The sequence below is a fragment of the Lampetra fluviatilis genome, chromosome 53 (assembly GCF_964198595.1).
Source record: "Lampetra fluviatilis chromosome 53, kcLamFluv1.1, whole genome shotgun sequence".
NCBI lineage: Eukaryota > Metazoa > Chordata > Hyperoartia > Petromyzontiformes > Petromyzontidae > Lampetra > Lampetra fluviatilis.
This window is the reverse complement of record NC_136327.1, coordinates 3864956-3885113: the sequence shown is the minus strand read 5'-3', so window position 1 is coordinate 3885113 and position 20158 is coordinate 3864956. Positions and strand designations below refer to the sequence as shown.

The 20158-nt window shown below is 48.8% G+C and overlaps 1 protein-coding gene across 2 annotated transcripts in view; it reads left to right on the top strand.

Moving 5' to 3' along the window:
- Positions 1–342: 342 nt before the first annotated feature.
- LOC144949302 (nuclear receptor subfamily 2 group F member 1-B-like) overlaps positions 343–20158 on the top strand; it is a 33909-nt gene continuing 14093 nt past the window's right edge. The window contains exon 1 of one of the 2 annotated variants that reach the window (XM_078879253.1): positions 343–1859. In XM_078879253.1, coding sequence (XP_078735379.1) covers positions 1232–1859 — 628 coding nt within the window. In that variant the 5' untranslated portion in view covers positions 343–1231. Of the gene's footprint in view, positions 1875–20158 lie in introns of both variants that reach the window. The other variant, XM_078879252.1, reaches the window with a different exon arrangement.

Genomic DNA, 20158 nt, shown 5'->3' with positions numbered 1-20158 from the left:
TGAGAGGTGATGGTGGTGGTGGATGAGAAGTGATGGTGGTGGTGGATGAGAGGTGATGGTGGTGGAGGATGAGAGGCGATGGTGGTGGATGAGAGGCGATGGTGGTGGTGGATGAGAGGTGGTGGTGATGGATGAGAGGTGATGGTGGTGATGTGTGCAAGACAGAAGTGGGAGGCATAGCTGGTGATGATGATGGAGAGAGAGAGAACAGGCGATGATGGTGGTGGAGGAGAGAGGCGATGGTGGTGGTGTGTGCATGAGAGAGAGAGGCGGGAGGTATGGGTGATGATGATGGTGGTGGTGGTAGTCGAGGAGGAGGAGTGAGCAGAGTGGTGGGGGTGGTTGGCGCGTGATGCGTCCGTGCGTGTGTGCGGTGGGGGGTCGTTTTTGTTGTAAATCCCACCCACCGCATCCCACCACCCTTCCCGCACCCCTAACCCCAACCCTAACCCCGACCCTAACCCCCAACCCCCCTCACTGTTCGGTGATCGGACAACCACCGCGAAAGCTGCGCGTTGGGGCATCTCGTCCTGGATGCGATCCGTGATCAAACACGCGCCGTCACACACACACACACGGCATCCCAACAGTACACACACGTGCGCACCATGGCAGTATACAACAGTACTTATTTATGTCCTTCGTAAATGGCGTTCACGCACCCGGCTCCGTCTCCGATTGACGTTCTTCATCTGTTCCTGCTGCAGCCGCGAGCGAGTTTCGCCACGTAGTTCGCTCGCTCGCTTGCTTGGCGGCGGTGATGGTGGCGGTGTTATTAAGCGGTGGTCGTTGTGTCCGGAGCCGAGCAAATATGTCAGCTTGCGTAAAAAAGTCCTCCTCCAACTTGAAGGCCATCCCTGTTCGTGAAGAATCCATCTCATCCCGGTCTCTCGCTTCTGGAAGTGCGGCGAGGGGGGTGGGTGGGTGTGTGGATTTCTTCGTTTTCGCGTGAAATATATTTAATTAATTCCGGTAAAGGTCATCTTTTGTGTCCGCTCCACCTCCATATCTTCTTTTGACTCTTTTCTCATTTTCAAAGTCTCTCTTCCAAAAACACCGCCAACCGGCCCACCCGCTCACCCCACTCACCCACCGCTCACCCACCCACTCACCCACCCACAGACCTACACACACACACACACGTACACACAAACACACACACACGCACAGAGGGGGGCCGATCTCGAGCAAGCAGAAGAATAAGGAGAAGTTTTGCGTTCCCGCACTCGCTATGGCAATGGTGGTCGGAAATCCATGGCGAGAACCTCCGAACGGAACTCCTATCGCGAACGGTAACGGCACGCAGACCTCATCCTCGTCATCATCATCTTCATCAGCAGCAGCATCATCAGCATCCGTGTCTGGAAGTGCCTCGCTATTACTGGGGCAGCAGCAGCAGCAATCCTCAAGTCTGCAGGCAGCTATCACGGTTGCCGGAAACGTGAGCAGCGTCGATTCGTTATCCTCCTCCTCATTATCATCCTCATCATCATCATCCTCCTCCTCCTCGTCGTCCTCGTCGTCAAAGTCCACGTCCGCCTCTCATCATCAACAACAACAACATCAGCAGCAGCAGCAGCAGCAACAACAGCAACAACATCAACAACAACAACAACACCAGCAACAACAGCAGCAGCAACAGAACGCGGAGTGCGTGGTTTGCGGCGACAAGTCGAGCGGCAAGCACTACGGGCAGCTGACTTGCGAGGGCTGCAAGAGCTTCTTCAAGCGCAGCGTTCGTCGTAACCTCAACTACGCGTGTCGTGCGGCGCGCACCTGCCCCATCGACCAGCACCATCGCAACCAGTGCCAGTACTGCCGCCTCAAGAAGTGCCTCAAAGTGGGCATGCGGCGAGAAGGTGGGCCCGCGAGAGGTGTGTGGCCACGGCGTGAGTGGTGGTGATGATGGTGATGATGCGTGTGGTGTTATTGTGTGGTGGTGTTATTGTGTGGGGTGATTGTGTGGGGAGTGGGGATTGGAGTTAATGTGTGGGGTGTGGTGTGTGTGGTGTTATTGTGTGGTGGTGTTATTGTGTGGGATGTGGTGTGTGGTGTTATTGTGTGTGGTGTTATTGTTTGGTGGTGTTATTGTGTGGGATGTGATGTGTGGTGTTATTGTGTGTGGAGTTATTGTGTGGGATGTGATGTGTGGTGTTATTGTGTGTGGTGTTATTGTGTGGGATGTGATGTGTGGTGTTATTGTGTGTGGTGTTATTGTGTGGGATGTGATGTGTGGTGTTATTGTGTGTGGAGTTATTGTGTGGGATGTGATGTGTGGTGTTATTGTGTGTGGAGTTATTGTGTGGGATGTGGAGTTATTGTGTAGGGAGTGGAGTTATTGTGTGGGATGTGTTGTGTGGTGTTATTGTGTGTGGAGTGATTGTGTGTGGTGTTATTGTGAGCGTGATGTGTGGGATGTGGTGTGTGTGGTGCTATTGTGTGTTGTGCCTTTATCTTTGGTGTGCGTATGTGGTGTTATTGTGCGTGGTATTATTGTGTGGAGGTATTGTGTGGTGTTATTTTGTGTTGGGTGTGTGTTGGGTGTGTTGTGTGGGGTGCGTGGTTCTGGGAACCCATCTCCTCGTGTGCCGTGCCAACCTTCATAGGTGTACACCAACAGGACTTGTCCCAAAACTGTGTTGCGTCAATACGGGGGATCTTTGTCTTTGTTGTGTGTGTGTGTGTGGTGTATGTGGGGTGTGTGGTGCTATTGTGAGTGGTCCTGTCGTGATCGGTGTTTGGTGACGTTAAGGCTATGAGGAGGGGGGTCTTTGTCTTATTGTGTGTTGTGTTGTTATTGTGCGGCCTTCATAAGTGCTACTCGCTCACAGCACTTCCCCCAACACTCTGTTAAAGGCTACACGAGGGATCTTTGTGTGTGTGTGTGTGATGTGGAGGGATGTGCGTCTCAAGGTCGACTCAGCCTCAAATGAGTACCTCGCGCGGTCGTGTGTAAACATCGCCACGAGGGAGACAAAGGCGGTCCGGCGTGGTTGCGGCCACACCACCCACCTCGTTTACCGTGCCGGCCTTCATAGCGGGTGCTAAACGCGAACAGCACTTGCCCCAACAGTCTGTTGAGGCTATACGGGGGGTCTTTGTCCTTCATAGGTGTCAATCGCTATCAGCACTTGCCCCAAAACGTCTGTTGAAGCTATACTGGAAGGGGGGGATCTTTGTCTTTGTACTCCAGGTGTGCCCGTGAGAGGTGCGGTGTTTTTGGTGTGTGCGATAGGTGTGCGTGTGTGTGTGGTGTCTGCGTGATGTCTGTGTGTGTATATATTTACACACACACACACACGGTGTGTGTCTGGGTCAAGGTTGAGCATGCGGCGAAAATGTTGGAGCCCAGGAAGGTTGTGTTGGATGGTGTGTGGGTGATGTGTGTGTGTGTAGTTTGGTGTGTGTGTGTGATGTGTGTGTGCAGTTTGGTGTGTGTGATGTGTGATGTGTGTAGTTTGCTGTGTGTGATGTGTGTAGTTTGGTGTGTGTGTGTGATGTGTGTAGTTTGGTGTGTGTGTGTGATGTGTGTAGTTTGGTGTGTGTGTGATGTGTGTTGTTTGGTGTGTGTGTGTGTGATGTGTGTAGTTTGGTGTGTGTGTGTGATGTGTGTAGTTTGGTGTGTGATGTGTGTGTGTGTAGTTTGGTGTGTGTGATGTGTGTGTAGTTTGGTGTGTGTGATGTGTGTGTGTAATTTGGTGTGTGTGATGTGTGTGTGTAGTTTGGTGTGTGTGATGTGTGTGTGTAGTTTGGTGTGCGTGGTGTGTGTGTGTATAGTTTGGTGTGTGTGATGTGTGTGTGTAGTTTGGTGTGTGATGTGTGTGTGTAGTTTGGTGTGTGATGTGTGTGTGTAGTTTGGTGTGTGATGTGTGTGTGTGTAGTTTGGTGTGTGTGGTGTGTGTGTGTGTGTGTAGGTTGGTGTGTGTGTGTAGTTTGGTGTGTGTCATGTGTGTAGTTGTGTGTGTGTCGGGCGTGGTGCTGGCCACCCACCCCCTCGTGTACGTTCCGGCCTTCATAGGTGCTCGCTAACAGCACTTGCCCCAACAGTCTGTTACAGGCTACACGGGGGAGCTTTGTCTTTGTGTGTGTGTAAAGGTGTGTGTGTGTGTCAAGGTGTGTGTGTCAGGGTGTGTGTGTGTATCAGGGTGTGTGTGTGTCGAGGTGTGTGTGTGTGGCAGGGTGTGTGTGTGTCAGGGTGTGTGTGTGTCGAGGTGTGTGTGTGTCAAGGTGTGTGTGTGTGTGGGTCAGGGTGTGTGTGTGTTAAGGTGTGTGTGTCAGGGTGTGTGTGTGTCAAGGTGTGTGTGTGTTAAGGTGTGTGTGTGTTTCAGGGTGTGTGTGTGTGTGTGTCAAGGTGTCTGTGTGTGTATCGGTGTGTGTGTCGAGGTGTGTTTGTGTCAGGGTGTGTGTATGTCAAGGTGTGTGTGTCAAGGTGTGTGTGTGTCAGGGTGTGTGTGTGTGTGTCAAGGTAGAGGGATACGGCTCGACTGCGGCAAGCGGATAAGGGTGTGTGTGTCCTACTGATTGTCACGTCTAGTGGAGGGTGATGTGTGTGTGTAATGTGGTGATTGTGTGGTGCCGTGTGGGTAGCGTGTAGGGGGTGTATATTGTGGCGTAGGAAGTGAATATTGTTGTGTAATATGGCGTATTAGTTTAGTGGGAGATTGTGTGGGGTGTGTGTGTGTGGTGTGTGTGTGGGGTGTGTGTATGTGGTGATTGTGGAGTCATTGTGTACGCAGTAGTTGACTACGTTATGTGTGCTGTGCATGTATCGTGTTGTGTGTTGTGTAGTGTATTATAGCGCTTGGTATAGAGTACAGTGTGTTTATTGCGGTGTGTGTGTGTAGTTTGGGGTGTATAATGTGTGTAGTGTGTGTAGTGTGCGTAGTGTGTTGTGTGTAGTCTAGTGTGTATAGTGTAGTGTGGTGTGTGTAGTGCAGTGTGTGTGTATTACGGTGTGGTAAATATGTATAAAGTATTCATTAATCATTAAGATTCGCTGATGACATAATCATCATAGCAGCACATGGTAATGAGCTTCAGGGAATTATTGAAGAACTTAACGAAGTGGGGATAAACATAATGAGTGTGTGTTTATCCATTGTGTGTGTGTGTTGAGTGTTGTGTATAGTGCTGTGTGTATCGTGTAACTGTGGAGACAAAGGCGGTCGGGCGTGGTGCTGGCCACCCACCCCCTCGTGTGCCGTGCCGGCCTTCATAGGTGCTACTCGCTAACAGCACTTGCCCCAGCAGTCTGTTACAGGCTATACGGGGGACCTTTGTCTTTGTGTCTACACGTATCTCTACATGTATATGTATCTGCGTGTGTATTTATGTACAGCGGAAGATGGATGGAGGTCTGTCGATTATTCTTATGATGTGTTCATCGGTGTCTTTATGTGTATGCCCATTTGCATGCACCCTTGTGTTTGTATGTGTGTACGAATGGACGTAATGTGTTACGTGTTGTCTCTGTTATGTGTATCTATGTGTGTGTGTGTGTCCCTATGCATTGTATAGAGCGGTGGCGCAGTGGTTAGCACACTGCGCTACGAACCCAGCGACCCGAGTTCGATTCCCTTCCCGTCCAAGGCTAGCATCAGTGCCGAGTGCTATCTGAATGGGCACTGGGCCTCCCCTAAGTCGACACAGCCTTAAATGAGTACCTGCTGCGGTATGCAAATATCAGCACCGGGGAGACAAAGGCGGCCGGGCGTGGTGGTGGAGCTGGCCGCCCCCCCCCCCCCCTCGTGTGCCGTTCTGGCCTTCAAAGCACTTGACCCAACATTCTCTGGAGGCTATACGGCGGATTTAGCTTCGCTTATGTGTCTATATAATTGTGTACCTGTGTGTGTATACGTGTCATATGCAAATCGGTTCACCTATAACACCTGTGTATGTCCCGTGCAGCACGTGCACCTAGCCTGGCACGAGGTTGCGGCTATTGTTTCACGTCTATTGTGTTTGTATATGTGTGTATGCATTTGTTTATGTGTGCATTTAAGTGGGTTTTTGTGTATTTTGTGTCTGTGTGTGTGGCCATTACTACATTGCATTGTGTGTGTCATGTATTATGAATTGTGCTGTGTATGATGCGTGTTATTTTGGTGTTTGTGTATTAGTAATTGTGTATCCCGCTGCGCACGGCACGTGTACTATACAGTATTGTGTTGTGCATTCATTTAGTACCTGGTGTGATGTGTAAACATCATCATTGGGGAGACAAAGGCGGACAGGCATGGTGCTGGCCACCCACCCACCCCTGTGTGTGCCGTGCCGGCCTTCATAGGTCCTGGATAACAGCACTTGCCCCAAAAGCGTCTTTAAAGGCAACGTGGGAGATCTTTATCTTATTCTATTGTGCATGGGATGCTCGCGTGTAGCATGTTGATGTGTATTGTGCATGAGTGATGTTGTGCATGGGATGCTAGTGTGTGGCATGTTGATGTGTATTGTGCATGTGTGATGTTGTGCATGGGATGCTTGCGTGTAGCATGTTGATGTGTATTGTGCATGTGTTATGTTGCGCATGGGATGCTTGCGTGTAGCATGTTGATGTGTATTGTGCATGTGTGATGCAGCGAGGAACGGTGGCGCAGTGGTTAGCGCACTACGCGATATACGAACCCGGTGGCACAATTTCGATTCTCGCTCACGGCCAACATCAGTGACTGATATCGCAACCAGTCCTAGGCCTCCCCTAGGTCGACTCACCGTTAAATGAGTGCCTGTACCTGCTGCGGTGTGTAAACATCACCAGTTGGGGAGACAAAGGCGGCCGGGTGTGGCTTCCAGACACACCACCCCCTCGCGTGCCGTTCCGGCCTTCGTAGGTGCTCGCTAACAGCACTTGCCCCCAAAAGTATGTTTATGGCTATACGGTGGATCTTTGTCTTTGTGGTGTAACGTGATGGCATATGACACTTTACGTGGCCTCAAGGTGCACCTAGCCTGGCACAAGAAGCGCCGTGGTGACATCACCGCCAATTAGCAGCGAACGGCGTATGTTGGTGCATTGTGTGGCGTGTGTGGTGTAATGTATGGTGTATGTGTAATGTATGGTGTATGTGTAATGTATGGTGTATGTGTAATGTATGGTGTATGAAAGCATGATGCCATTGTGTGGGGGTATGGTGTAATGTATGGTCTATGTGTAATGTATGGTGTATGTATGAATGGTGTATGTATGAGTGTACTGTGTATTGTGTGGTGTATATAATGTAATGTATGGTGTATGTGTAATGTATAGTGTATGTATGAATGTATGGTGTATGTGTGAGTGTACTGTGTATTGTGTGGTGTATATAATGTAATGTATGGTGTATGTGTAATGTATGGTGTATGAAAGCATGATGCCATTGTGTGGGGGTATGGTGTAATGTATGGTGTATGTATAAATGTATGGTGTATGTATGAGTGTACTGTGTATTGTGTGGTGTATGCAATGTAATGTATGGTGTATGTGTAATATATGGTGTATGTGTAATATATGGTGTATGTGTAATGTATGTTGTATGAAAGCATGATGCCATTGTGTGGGGGTATGGTGTAATGTATGGTGTATGTATGAGTGTATTGTGTATTGTGTGGTGTATACAATGTAATGTATGGTGTATGTGTAACGTATAGTGTATGTATGAATGTATGGTGTATGTTTGAGTGTATTGTGTGGTGTATGTAGTGTAATGTATGGTGTATGTATGAATGTATGGTATATGTATTGTGTGGTGTATGTATGAATGTATGGTGTATGTTTGAGTGTATTGTGTGGTTTATGTAGTGTAATGTATGGTGTATGTATGAATGTATGTATGGTATATGTATTGTGTGGTGTATGTAGTGTAATGTATGGTGTATGGATGAATGGTGTATGTATGAGTGTACTGTGTATTGTGTGGTGTAGTGTTTGTGAGCGCTACTGCACGACGTGTACGATGCTGCGTGTTCGGGTGTGTGCTGTGTACGAGTATATGGTGTATTGTGTGGTGTATTATACTGCGCATGAAAGCATGGTGCATCGTGTGTTGCGGTGTGTGTGTGGTCCATGCACGAGTGTGTATGGTGTGCTATTTAATGAGCTCGGGTGCATTGGGTGTGCGTGCGTTTTACGATCTCGCCCGGCTCAGCGGTTCGCGCAAAGCGTACCGCCCCAACTCTTTTCGCGGCCACGGTCAACACCAAGTAAATAACAGCCCCGGGGAGACAAAGGCGGCCGGGTGTGGCTCTGGCCACAAATCTTTTGTCTTTGGCCACAAATCTTTTGTCTTTGGTGAATGGTATTGTACTGTGTGTGTGTTGTTGTTGTTGTCGTGTACTGTGTTGTTGCTCGCTGACTGCACTTGCCCCTACAGTCTGTTAAGGCTATACGGGGGATCTTTGCCTTTGTGTTGTTGATGTGTATGTTCGTGGTATATTCGTGTGCCGTGCCGGCCTTAATAGGTGCTCCCTAATCGCACTTGCCCCTACAGTCTGTTAAGGCTATACGGGGGATCTTTGCCTTTGTGATTGTTGATGTGTATGTTCGTGTTATATTCGTGTGCCGTGCCGGCCTTAATAGGTGCTCCCTAATCGCACTTGCCCCTACAGTATGTTAAGGCTATACGGGGGATCTTTGTCTTTGTGTTGTTGATGTGTATGTTCGTGGTATATTCGTGTGTCGTGCCGGCCTTAATAGGTGCTCCCTAATAGCACTTGCCCCTACAGTCTGTTAAGCTTATACAGGGATCTTTTGCCTTTGTCGTGAAAGATTGGAGCGGTGGCCACCCCGAGTTTGATTCCCAGTGGCGAATGTGTACGCTGAACCTGTCCTGGGCCTCTCCTAGGTCGACTCAGCCTTAAACGAGGACCACACCGGTGTTTCCGTCCTTGCCACCCAACCCGCGCGAGTGCTTTGCCGACCTTCATATGAGCCCCAACAATCTGTGAAAGGCTACACGGGGGAATCGTTGTGTTTGCAAGGAGTCTGTGTGCCTCGTATCGTGTGGGCAGCTGTAACTGCAGTGGGTTAGCGCGCTGCGCTACAAACACGGCGACACGAGTTTGATTTCCAACTGCGACGATTATCCAAACCGGTGCCGAGCCTCCTCTAAGTCGATTTGGGCATCAAATGAGTTACGCGGTGCGTGGTGTGTAAACATCGCCACTGGGGAGACAAAGGCGGTCGGGCGTGGTGCTGGCCACCCCACCCCCCTCGTGTGCCGTGCCGGCCTTCATAGGTGCTACTCGCTAACAGCACTTGCCCCTACAGTCTGTTAAGGCTACACGGGGGATCTTCAGTGTGGTTCGATTCACACCCCACCCCCTCGTGTGCCTTCCCTGCCCGTGTGAGTACTCTTAGCTACCTGGCACCGACTTGCGCGCTTTCCTTCCCACCTATTCGTCGATCTACTGATTTACACGCTTACCTGCTTACCGACGTACTCACACAAAGACAACGACCCCCGCCCCCCCCGTATAGACATAACAGACTTTTTGGGGCAAGTGCTGGTCGCGAGTAGCACCTATGAAGGCCGGCACGGCACAAGAGGGGCTTGGGTGGCCAGTGCCACACCCAACGTATTCACACACAGACACACACACACCTGCGTACAATACCTATATTCATATAAAGCCCGCACCTCAGATTAGCACGGTTAGCTAGGTACGGTGAGAAAGAAGTTCAACGTACTTACAACACACGTAGCTGCTACCTCCCTGCTATCCGCCTCCACGCTCTGCGAGGTTTCGCCAGGGGTGATGAATGATCGGGGAAGGGAGCGGTGGCGCAGTGGTTAGCGCACTGCCCTGAGTTCGATTCGAGGCCACGGCTAACGCCGGTGACGGGGGACATCTGAACCGGTTTTGGGACCGCACTGACCGCCGTGGTTCAAGTAATGACCGACGTGTAATGTCGTAGTATGTAGAGGCTTTCATCCAGCAGTTGATTGAAAAAGGGCCGCACATTGTTTGCGAAAGACCCAACGAATATTGTTTTTCACGGTTGCGTTATTCGAGATGTGGAACAAAGGGAATTGTAATATCCAGGTTTAACTTACGAACGTTGACTTCGTACAACGTCTCTAAAGTGGGTTTCGTGTAGTTACGATGAGGAGCTCTTTGAAACGATGGCAATGTTGTGTCGAGGGCGCGTGTGTGCGTGTGTGTGTTGGAGGGAGCGGTGGTGGAGCGGTTAGCGCGCTTCGCTATGAACCCGACGACACGGGTTCGATTCTCGCTCACGGCCAACACCAGTGACGATTATCTGAACCGTTCCCGGGCCTCCCCTAGGTCGACTCAGCCTCAAATGAGTACCTGGTGCGGTGTGTGAACATTGTCACTAGGGAGACAAAGGCGGTCGGGCGTGGTGCTGGCCACCCACCCCTTCGTGTACCGTTCCGGCCTCCATAGGTGCTCGCTAACAGCACTTGCCCCTACAGTCTGTTAAGGCTCTATGGGGGATCGTTGTCTTTGTGTTGTGACTCAGCCTAGAAATTAGTACCTGCTGCGGCGTGTAAACTCCGGCACAGGGGAGACAAAGGCGGTCGGTCGGGCGTGTTCCTGTCCACACCATCACCACCACCTACCACTCACCTCGTGCCTTCGTAGGTGCTGCTCGCTAACAGCAGCGTGTTCCATGCGCCTGTGGAGGCTGAGACACTGAGATGTTTGTGTTTGTAATCGGTGCGGTCCACGCTGCCGTGTGGTGGTGTACGGCGGTCAGCGCACAGTTGAACCAATGAATGGGCACGATTCTTCACTTATATATTGGTTTAACACGTGTAGGCTTTCGCGACCAATATCATCCATAGGTTTTTTTTGGGCGTTAGATCGCGTGCGGTGGTGCTGGTAACGCGTGGGTACGCCCGCATCTTGCAAAACTTCTGGTCACCATGGAAGAGTAGGCCAAACACACTCGAGAGGTTCGCAAGTCCTTCCGCCAGCAGTTGCGTGTGCCAAGCGATTGCAAGGCTGCACCTTTGCCCGAGAAACGAGGGGCAATTTGACGTTACCATGCGGTGACTTGGGCCGCCGTGCGGTTGGAAACCGTCTCGCGTCGCAATCGGCGCATTCGTTACGAACATCTCCACTGGAACCCGGTCACCCGTTCTTGGGGGGGCCGTGAGATGTCGACTACCTCGCCTGGTATACAGGAGGTCGTGGGTTCGATCCAGACCCTGACGCATGCTGCTGTATATTTGGAGTTTGCGTCTCTCTCTCTCATCATCATCACAGTGGCTAGGAGATGTTAACTACCTCGCGTGGTATACAGGAGGTCGTGGGTTCGATCCCAACCCTGACGCCTGCTGTATATTTGGAGTTTGCGTGTCTCTCTCTCATCATCATCACGGTGGCTAGGAGATGTTAACTACCTCGCCTGGTACACAGGAGGTCGTGGGTTCGATCCAGACCCTGACGCATGCTGCTGTATATTTGGAGTTTGCGTCTCTCTCTCTCATCATCATCACAGTGGCTAGGAGATGTTAACTACCTCGCGTGGTATACAGGAGGTCGTGGGTTCGATCCCAACCCTGACGCCTGCTGTATATTTGGAGTTTGCGTGTCTCTCTCTCATCATCATCACGGTGGCTAGGAGATGTTAACTACCTCGCCTGGTACACAGGAGGTCGTGGGTTCGATCCCGACCCTGACGCCTGCTGCTGTATATTTGAAGTTTGTGTGTGTCTCTCTCTCTCATCATCATCACGGTGGCTAGGAGATGTTAACTACCTCGCCTGGTATACAGGAAGTCGTGGGTTCGATCCCGACCCTGACGCCTGCTGCTGTATATTTGAGGTTCGCGTGTGTCTCTCCTCTCTCATCGCGTGGATCGACACCACGCGTTTGTAGTGTGTGGCTGCTGCTACTATAAATGTCCACGTGACGAGCCACTTCGTTGAGCTGTGGTTTGTGACCAGGTCACTTCTGAAACAAGAGCAACGTAAATTTCGATTTAAAGCTTTCGTGACTGCAGGGATTCATCTTATTGGTTCTTTCGGTAAAGTCACGTAGAAGGGAAATAATAAAAATAAAACATAATAAACTAATTCTCACGACGTTTCGGCCACAACGCAAGCAGCCGTCCTCAGGCGAAGAACAGGTCTGTCGGAGAGACAGCGTCTGAAGAAGAGCAACGTAGCGCAGTGGGTCTGACCTGGTAAAATAAAAAAGTAGTAGATTTTCGGAACCGGTCAGAGATCATGAAAACGGTTACCGGTTTTTATCGGTTATCGCTTAAAGCCTTAAACAACCAAATATCTGTACTGGATGGATGTATTGTGTATCTGTGCGAGTGTATATATACTGTATGTGTATATTGGGGGGGAGCGGTGGTGCAGCGGTTAGCGCGCTGTGCTACAAAGCCGGCGATCCAAGTTCGATTCCCGCTCGTGGCCAACACTAGGGACGATTATTATTTGAACCGACCCTGGGCCTCCCCTAAGTCGACTCAGCCTTAAATGAGCACTGTGTCTGGTGCGGTGTGTAAACATCGCCACGAGCGAGACAAAGGCGGTACCCCAAATGTCTGTTCAAAACGAAACGTGGAATCTTTGACTTAGTATCTGTATATATGTATGAGCTTGTATTTATGTATATGTATGAGTGTATGTAGTATAGTATTATGGAGAGAGTATGTATATGATACATCGTGACTTAAAGCTTTCGTGACTGCATGAATTCATATTCTTTGGGTCTTTCGGTAAAGCCACGTAGATAGAAAATAATAATAAATAATAATAAATAATAATATTGTCCGAAATGACGCTTATCAAATTTATTTCCGTTTTAAGAGCAGTCTTATTCACAAATGTGTTGATACATTTAGTTAATTTGCTTGTGCAAACCAATTAGCTTCGCTAAATCATTTATTTTATTTTAAAAACAGGGATTTTAACAAGTTCGTAGCATTATAGAAGTGCATCTCTTTTATATAAAAAAAAAGGTTGATTAAAATAATTATAAATATTTTATTTAACGGCCAAATAACATTCGATATCTACTTAAAACAACTAATTTCATAGCGATACGAACACAAATACGTTTGTCCACATTATAAGACGCAATTTTCCTCCAGCAATAGTTTGTGGTGCGTCTTATAATCCGATCCCGTAGGTGTATGGGGTTGTGTGTTTGTGTGTTCGTAATTGTATAACTTTATTGATTCCGGCCACATTGTTTGGGGTGTGTCTTACTTTCTGGAGCGTCTTATGGTCAAGAAAATACCGCGTGACTTTTACTAAATGCATTTGTCAATAAGGCATATCCTATATGTTTATCCTATAAGTTGAAACGCAATGGCATAATCCTCACTGTACACCACATATTCTGTGTTTAGTTTGTTATCCTCCTGCACCTACGATTAGCACGGCTGGCCACGTACGGTGCGAAAGAAGTTCAACATACATATATGTATGTACATAATATGCAACCGTCTTCAAAATAAATTGCACTACATTTTTAAATCCATGTTTTTAAAATATATTTTACAAAGTGTGTAAATACTCGCTCACGCAATTAATTGGTAGTTCCTTAACCGCAGTAATTAAAATAATTTACAAATACTAAACGCATTTAAATAGACGCGCGCGCGCGCGCGTGCGTGTGTGTGCATGTGTGTGTGGGGAGCGGTGGCGCAGTGGTTAGCGCACTGAGTTCACATCAAGTTCTATTTGGCCACATTTCACCAGGACCGGTTGACGTGTCTGTCACTCTCGTTTGATGTGAACTGTGATCGGGAGCCGAACTCAGGTTACAGGAATCGTTGCGCGGTGTTCTAACCACTGCTCCATTGTTACACTGTAGAGTATTGTGCATGTATATTAAAAAAAACACATTCGTGGCCTTCAAATAAACAACTAAAACAGGCGACGTTTCGGGCGATGGCCCTTCGCAGCACATGCAGATTGTGTATTGAAAGAGACTTAACAAACGAACACACACGTGCACTTTAATACAATTATGTAAATTCGAATGACGTTTTGGAAGGGCTTAGACACGTCTTATTAATGTGTACAGACGATAGTGACTGACCGAGTAACGTCACATCTCACGATGTCCTAGAAGATCTAAACGCGCCCAATGAATACGTCAGACGGAGCGCGACGTCGCATTCTCGCGAGACGCTCCACAAGTTTTGAGTGGAGAAAAATATAATTAAAAGTTAATAAAAGTAATAATGGAAATAAAAATAAAATAATAAATCACGACGTTTCGGAGGCAACACAAGTCTCCGTCATCAGGTGGGAGCGTCACAGCTAAAATGTACTGCATCAAAAAACCTATAAGAGTATGAATCCTTGCGGTCACGGAAGCTTCAAATCTAGAATTTGAGTGGAGAGTTGACGGCGTTCGTCGCGAGTGGGAAGTCCGAGACGTCTCCACCGATGTGGAACGTGGTGGTGAGAGCCCCCCCACCACCACCACCACGACCCCCACCACGACCCCCGTGCGTGCGCGTGGAACCACGTGGGGGGGGGGGGGCTGGGCGCGTCACGGAGCGGGCAGCCTCAGCCCGGAGCCTCGCTGATGCCGCGTCCAACAAACGCCACCGAGGCTCCATCCCCCCCCCACCACCGGCCATCGACGGCGGACCGAGTAATTCGCCAACCCGTGTGGAGTTGTGAAGACGTTATAGCCGATAAAAAGCGAACACCACGCACCTTATATGCCGGTTACTCGTGACAGTATCTATCTATATAGAGAGACTGTCGTGAACAAAAACTCAAGACTCGCTCGCTCGTTTCTCGTCGTGAAATGCCGGTTGACTCAGCCCATCATCGTCGTCACTCCAAATGGGGTCGATAAAATAGGTACTACTTTTGGCGGGAAGTCAACTGCGGTGGATCTGTCGGTTTTCGCTCGCCGTGCGAATGAGGAATTTCCAGCAGTCCGCTTGCGTGTTATTACTGCCGTTTAAAAAGTATTGATTGCACTCAATATACTGCGTTTCGTACATATATACGGCACGTGCATACGTAGTCGTGAGCCGGGAATCCAGAGACTTGATTCGATTGCCGGTCGCGGCTAACGGCAGTGACGAGTTGTATCCCATCACCAACCAACCCAAATTTCACTAAACCGCACGAACCAGAAGTGGTGAAGTATGGTCAAACAAACCCCCTTAACCTGACCGAGCAATTGGGAAGCCTTCATCAACAAAGGGCTGTACGTACGTTAATATCACAATATATTGTTACGTATACTACGCAACACGTACTCATGTACACAATGACATGAACATGCGTTTAAATTACACGTGTGTTACATGTATGCATGTGTGTCGTGTGTATACATGTAACACACAGACGCAATGAGGGTGTGCTTTTGTTGCATGGGCGCGGGGAGCGGTGGCGCTGCGGTTAGCGCACCGCGCTACGAACACGGCGAGCCGAGTTCGATTCCCACTCGCGGCAGAGATCAGTGACGATTATTCCAATCGGTCATGAGCCTTTAAAATGAGTGCCCGCTTCGGTGGGGAGACAAAGGCGGCCGGGAGTTGAGTGTCGTGTTCGCCGTCGTAGGTGCTCGTTGAGAGCACTTGACCAAATGTCTGTTGAGGCTATGCGGGGGATCTTTGTCTTTGTGCTGCATAGTAAAAGCGTGGGGTTTGGTGGGTGTTTTATTTTATTTATTCGCGTATGTACAGTTTATTTCATGTACAGTACTAGACTATGTATTTGTACGTGTGAGTACATGCGTGTATGTGTGTATGTGTGTATGTGTGTATGCGTGTATGTGTGTATGTGTGGTGAGTACCTGTATATGGGGAGCGGTGGTGGAGCGGTTAGCGCTACGCTGCGCTACGAACCCGGCGACCCGAGTTCGATTCCCGATCACGGTGACGATTATCTGAACCGATCCTGGTCCACCCCTAGGTCGACTCAACCCCAAATGAGTACCTGGTGCGGCGTGTAAACATCGCCACTGGGGAGACAAAGGCGGTCGGGCGTGGTGCTGGTCACTCACCCCCTCGTGTGCCGTTCCGGCTTTCATAGGTGCTGCTCGCTAACAGCACTTGCCCCAGCAGTCTGTTAAAGGCTACACGGGGGATCTTTGTCTTTGTATGTGTTTATATGCGCGCTTGTGTGGATTTGTTCTTACGGAATCCATGTGTACAGTTTGTGTCTGTACCTACGCGGTGTGTGTGTGTGTTGTGTACGCGGTGTGTGTGTGTGTGTACGTGGTGTGTGTGTGTATACGTGGTATGTGTGTGTACGTGGTGTGTGTGTGTTGTGTACGTGGTGTGTGTGTGTGTTGTGTACGTGTTGTGTGTGTGTGTGTGTACGTGGTGTGTGTGTTGTGTACGTGGTGTGTGTATACGTGGTGTGTGTGTGTGTGTACGTGGTGTGTGTGTGTGTTGTGTACGTGGTGTGTGTGTGTGTACGTGGTGTGTGTGTGTACGTGGTGTGTGTGTGTGTGTGTACGTGGTGTGTGTGTGTGTGTGTACGTGGTGTGTGTGTGTACGTGGTGTGTGTGTGTGTGTGTATACGTGGTGTGTGTGTGTTGTGCACGTGGTGTGTGTGTGCTGTGTACGTGCTGTGTGTGTGTTGTACGTGGTGTGTGTGTGTGTGTTGTGTACGCACTGTGTGTGTACGTGGTGTGTGTGTACGTGGTGTGTGTGTGCTGTGTACGTGCTGTGTGTGTGGTGTGTGTTGTGTACGCACTGTGTGTGTACGTGGGGAGCGGCGGTGCAGTGGTTAGCGCAATGCGCCGCGAACCCGGCCACACGAGTTCGATTCCCGGCCACGGCTACCATCAGTGGCGAGCGATAATTATCAGCACTGGGGAGACAAAGACGGCCGGGCGTGGTTGTACACGGGATTGTTGTTTTGGATGTACGCCATCCATGTGTGTGTGTGCACGTTTGCAGTGAATGTAAATCACATCGTGGACACACGCGTGCGAGGCATGGAGCGGTGGTGCAATGGTTAGCGCACTACGCTACGAGCCCAAACACCGAAGTTCAATTCCCGGTGGGGGGGAAGTATGGTCAAACAAACTCCTGTGGCCGAAAACGGCACGAAGTGTCTCTTAATCAATCCAGCAGTGGTTTGATAAACTTAAGTTATGTATTTAGTTGACTGTTTATTTGCATAAGCGAAACACGTCCTTTCCTCGTTAAACTCACCTTGTAATGCACACAATAGGTTGACGTTTCGGGCAATGGTCCTTCGTCAGAGCAGAGGAAGAGTATGGCGATGTTGATTGGCTTTCTATAGTATTCTCAGGAGTATAAACCCCATTTGAAAAGTTAAAAGGCACCCAAAACATTGTGCCCAATGTCAATAAAGGTATATGAATGAGCATAACGCAGACGTGCATCGGATTATGCGACGCGCCACCAAATCTTGTTTTCAAATACTGTACGTGTTGGGAAAAGTGCGTCTTACAATCAGGAGAATACGCTTTATATAAATACGTTTTTACACGTGTCTTTTATTTATGAGTTTCATTGCATAAGTAACGTGTGTAAGGGTGTCGCGTAGTGTACATAATTAATATCATTCTCATATCGTCTTTAAATGTATAAATTAATGAAAATACCGAAGGGAAAAAATGCGTCCCATAATCTGGAGAATACGGTAATTCATCTTCTTGGTTCTTTCGGTAAAGTCACGTAGAAGGGAAATAATAAAATTATGACATTTAAAACATTATAAAATAATTCTCACGACGTTTCGGCCACAACGCAAGCGGCCATCCTCAGGTGAAGACCAGGTCTACGTGACCAGACCAGGACTACGTGACTTTACCGAAAGAACCAAGAAGATGAATCCCTGCAGTCACGAAAGCTTTAAATCGAAATTTTATACGGTAATTGTAGTTGAAAAATTGCACTTTTGACATACTGCGAAGCTTCGTCGCCTAAGGAATGTGACCAGTGAGTGGAGTCCTGTAATTTTTAGTTGATTTACTTCGTGAACACTGAGAACACGTCGCCAAGGCAAAGGCACAGCGCTGCAATTGAATTCTCGTGCCACTGCTGGCAGAAGGGTCTTCCATCCATCTCGAGCGAACTCCAGAGGGCAGTTTGGCCAGTTGACACGTCTTGGAAGAAGTGGGAGTGACCCACACTGTACCCCGCCACACGCAACCTGTTGACCACATCTTGATTTGAAGCTTTCGTGACTGCAGGAATCCATACTCTTTGGTTCTTTCGGTAAAGTCACGTGGGTAGAACATCAAATAAATTACGACGTTTCGGGCGCAACACAAGCGTCCGTCATCAGGTGGGAAAGCGTGGTGTGCTGCTGAGGCTGCTGTTGATCGTAGTCTAACTGTGGCTGTACTCTTTTTAAAGTGTTGGGTGGACAGATATTTTTTTTAAACCCCCCATTGCTTAGCTCCCGAGCCCAGAGGTGGAATTGAACTGGTGCCCTCTGGGTCACAGGTCCAATTAGGTGCTTACGGCAACGTTCATAGGCATTGAGTAGCAAAAATAAAATAAATATATACAGAAGGAATGAACTGATTTAAAAGTACAATTATATAACGTGACCAGCTGCTTTAACTCACCACGCACAGCCCAGGCTCCAGGCACGTGTCCCTTTTTGCAAGAGAGCGCTCCCTACATAATTCATCACACGCCGCTTTGGCGCGTTGTGAATAATAATCAATAATAAATACATCTACCAAAGAAGGCTCTCTTCCAGCACGAAATAAAAATGAAATCGTCAAATAAAAGAATCACCAAGAGAGAGAGAGAGCGAGAGATAGATGCACGCTGGGAATTTCACCGAGAGACGGGCTTGAGGAGGAAACGGGACACGTGGGTCAGAGAGCGGAAGCAATATAGAGACATCATATTGACAGCTCAGGATCATCAGCATCTTTATACTGGAGGAATCCGATGAGCTATGAAGCTCTTTCTATTTTTTACAGATGTCCAGTAGGGTCAAAAAAGGTTAGTGGATAAGGCCTTACTTCTGTTTGAAGGCCTCATCGAGTCTCAAAGCTATTTGGCAAGCGGGCCCTGCCGATTTAAAGCTTTCGTGACTGCAGGGATTCATCTTCTTGGTTCTTTCGGTAAAGTCACGTAGAGAAGGGAAATAATAAAATAATAAAACATAAAATACAATTCTCACGACGTTTCGGCCACAACGCAAGCAGCCGTCCTCAGGTGAAGAACACGGCTGTCGGAAAGACAGCGTCTGAATGAACTGTTGAATGAACTGTTGAATGAACTGTTAAATGAACTGTTCTTATTATTTTATTATTTCCCTTCTATGTGACTTTACCGAAAGAACCAAGAAAAGTGTCCTGCCAGTTGGGTCAATACCATTATTTAGAACCATTATTGAGAGTTTTGTTGGCTTCACATGGCAGAGGGGACCAGAGCGGACCCGGAGACATCCCCATCACCGCGCTGTTCTCTCTACACGAGGGGCTGACACTCGGCACTGATGTCAACTGACCACACCTCAACACACCTGCAAACACGCTGGTGGTCATCCATACGACTACCAACCACGCTTCAGACCTGCTTAGCCCCATGAGATGTGACGAGGTCGCATTCAGGATCACTGACATTTCGTGACCACTTCTCTAAACTAAACTAAACTTTTTATTTTAGCAGGCAAGCTATAATAGTTTTTTTTCAGTAGCGACCTGGCCACAAATGATAGCTCAACAAATCACGTGGAAATTCACATCAGCCAAATACTCTAAATGAATGTTGATTCTAAATGTGGAGGGGAAAACCCGGAGAAACATCCACGCGACCACGTGGAGAGAGAGAGAGGGAGAGAGACACGCACACTCCAAATATACAGCAGGCGTCAGGGTCAGGATCGAAACCACGACCTTCTACGTACCAGGCGAGGTAGTTAACATCTCACCCCACACATACAACACACTGGAGGTCATCCGTCCCACTACCAACCAGGCTCCAGGCCTGCTTAGCCCCATGAGATGTGACAAGGTCGGGCGCGCTCACACTCATTTTCGCCGTTAGGTCATCATGAGTAATGGTGAATGGGGGGGGGGGTTCTTTCAATGCTTCAATGCGGTTTCCTTTCCGGACCGATACGTCAACTGCCAGGGGGCTGCTGGAAATCTTCAGGCTCTGGACGTCGGCAGCTGAGATGCTTCTTGGTCGGTCGCACTCGCCACTCGTGGGCATTGACAGCATGGACACGCGCCTGCTGCTGCTGTTGCTGCTGCTGCTGCTGCTTCACAAGTGGAT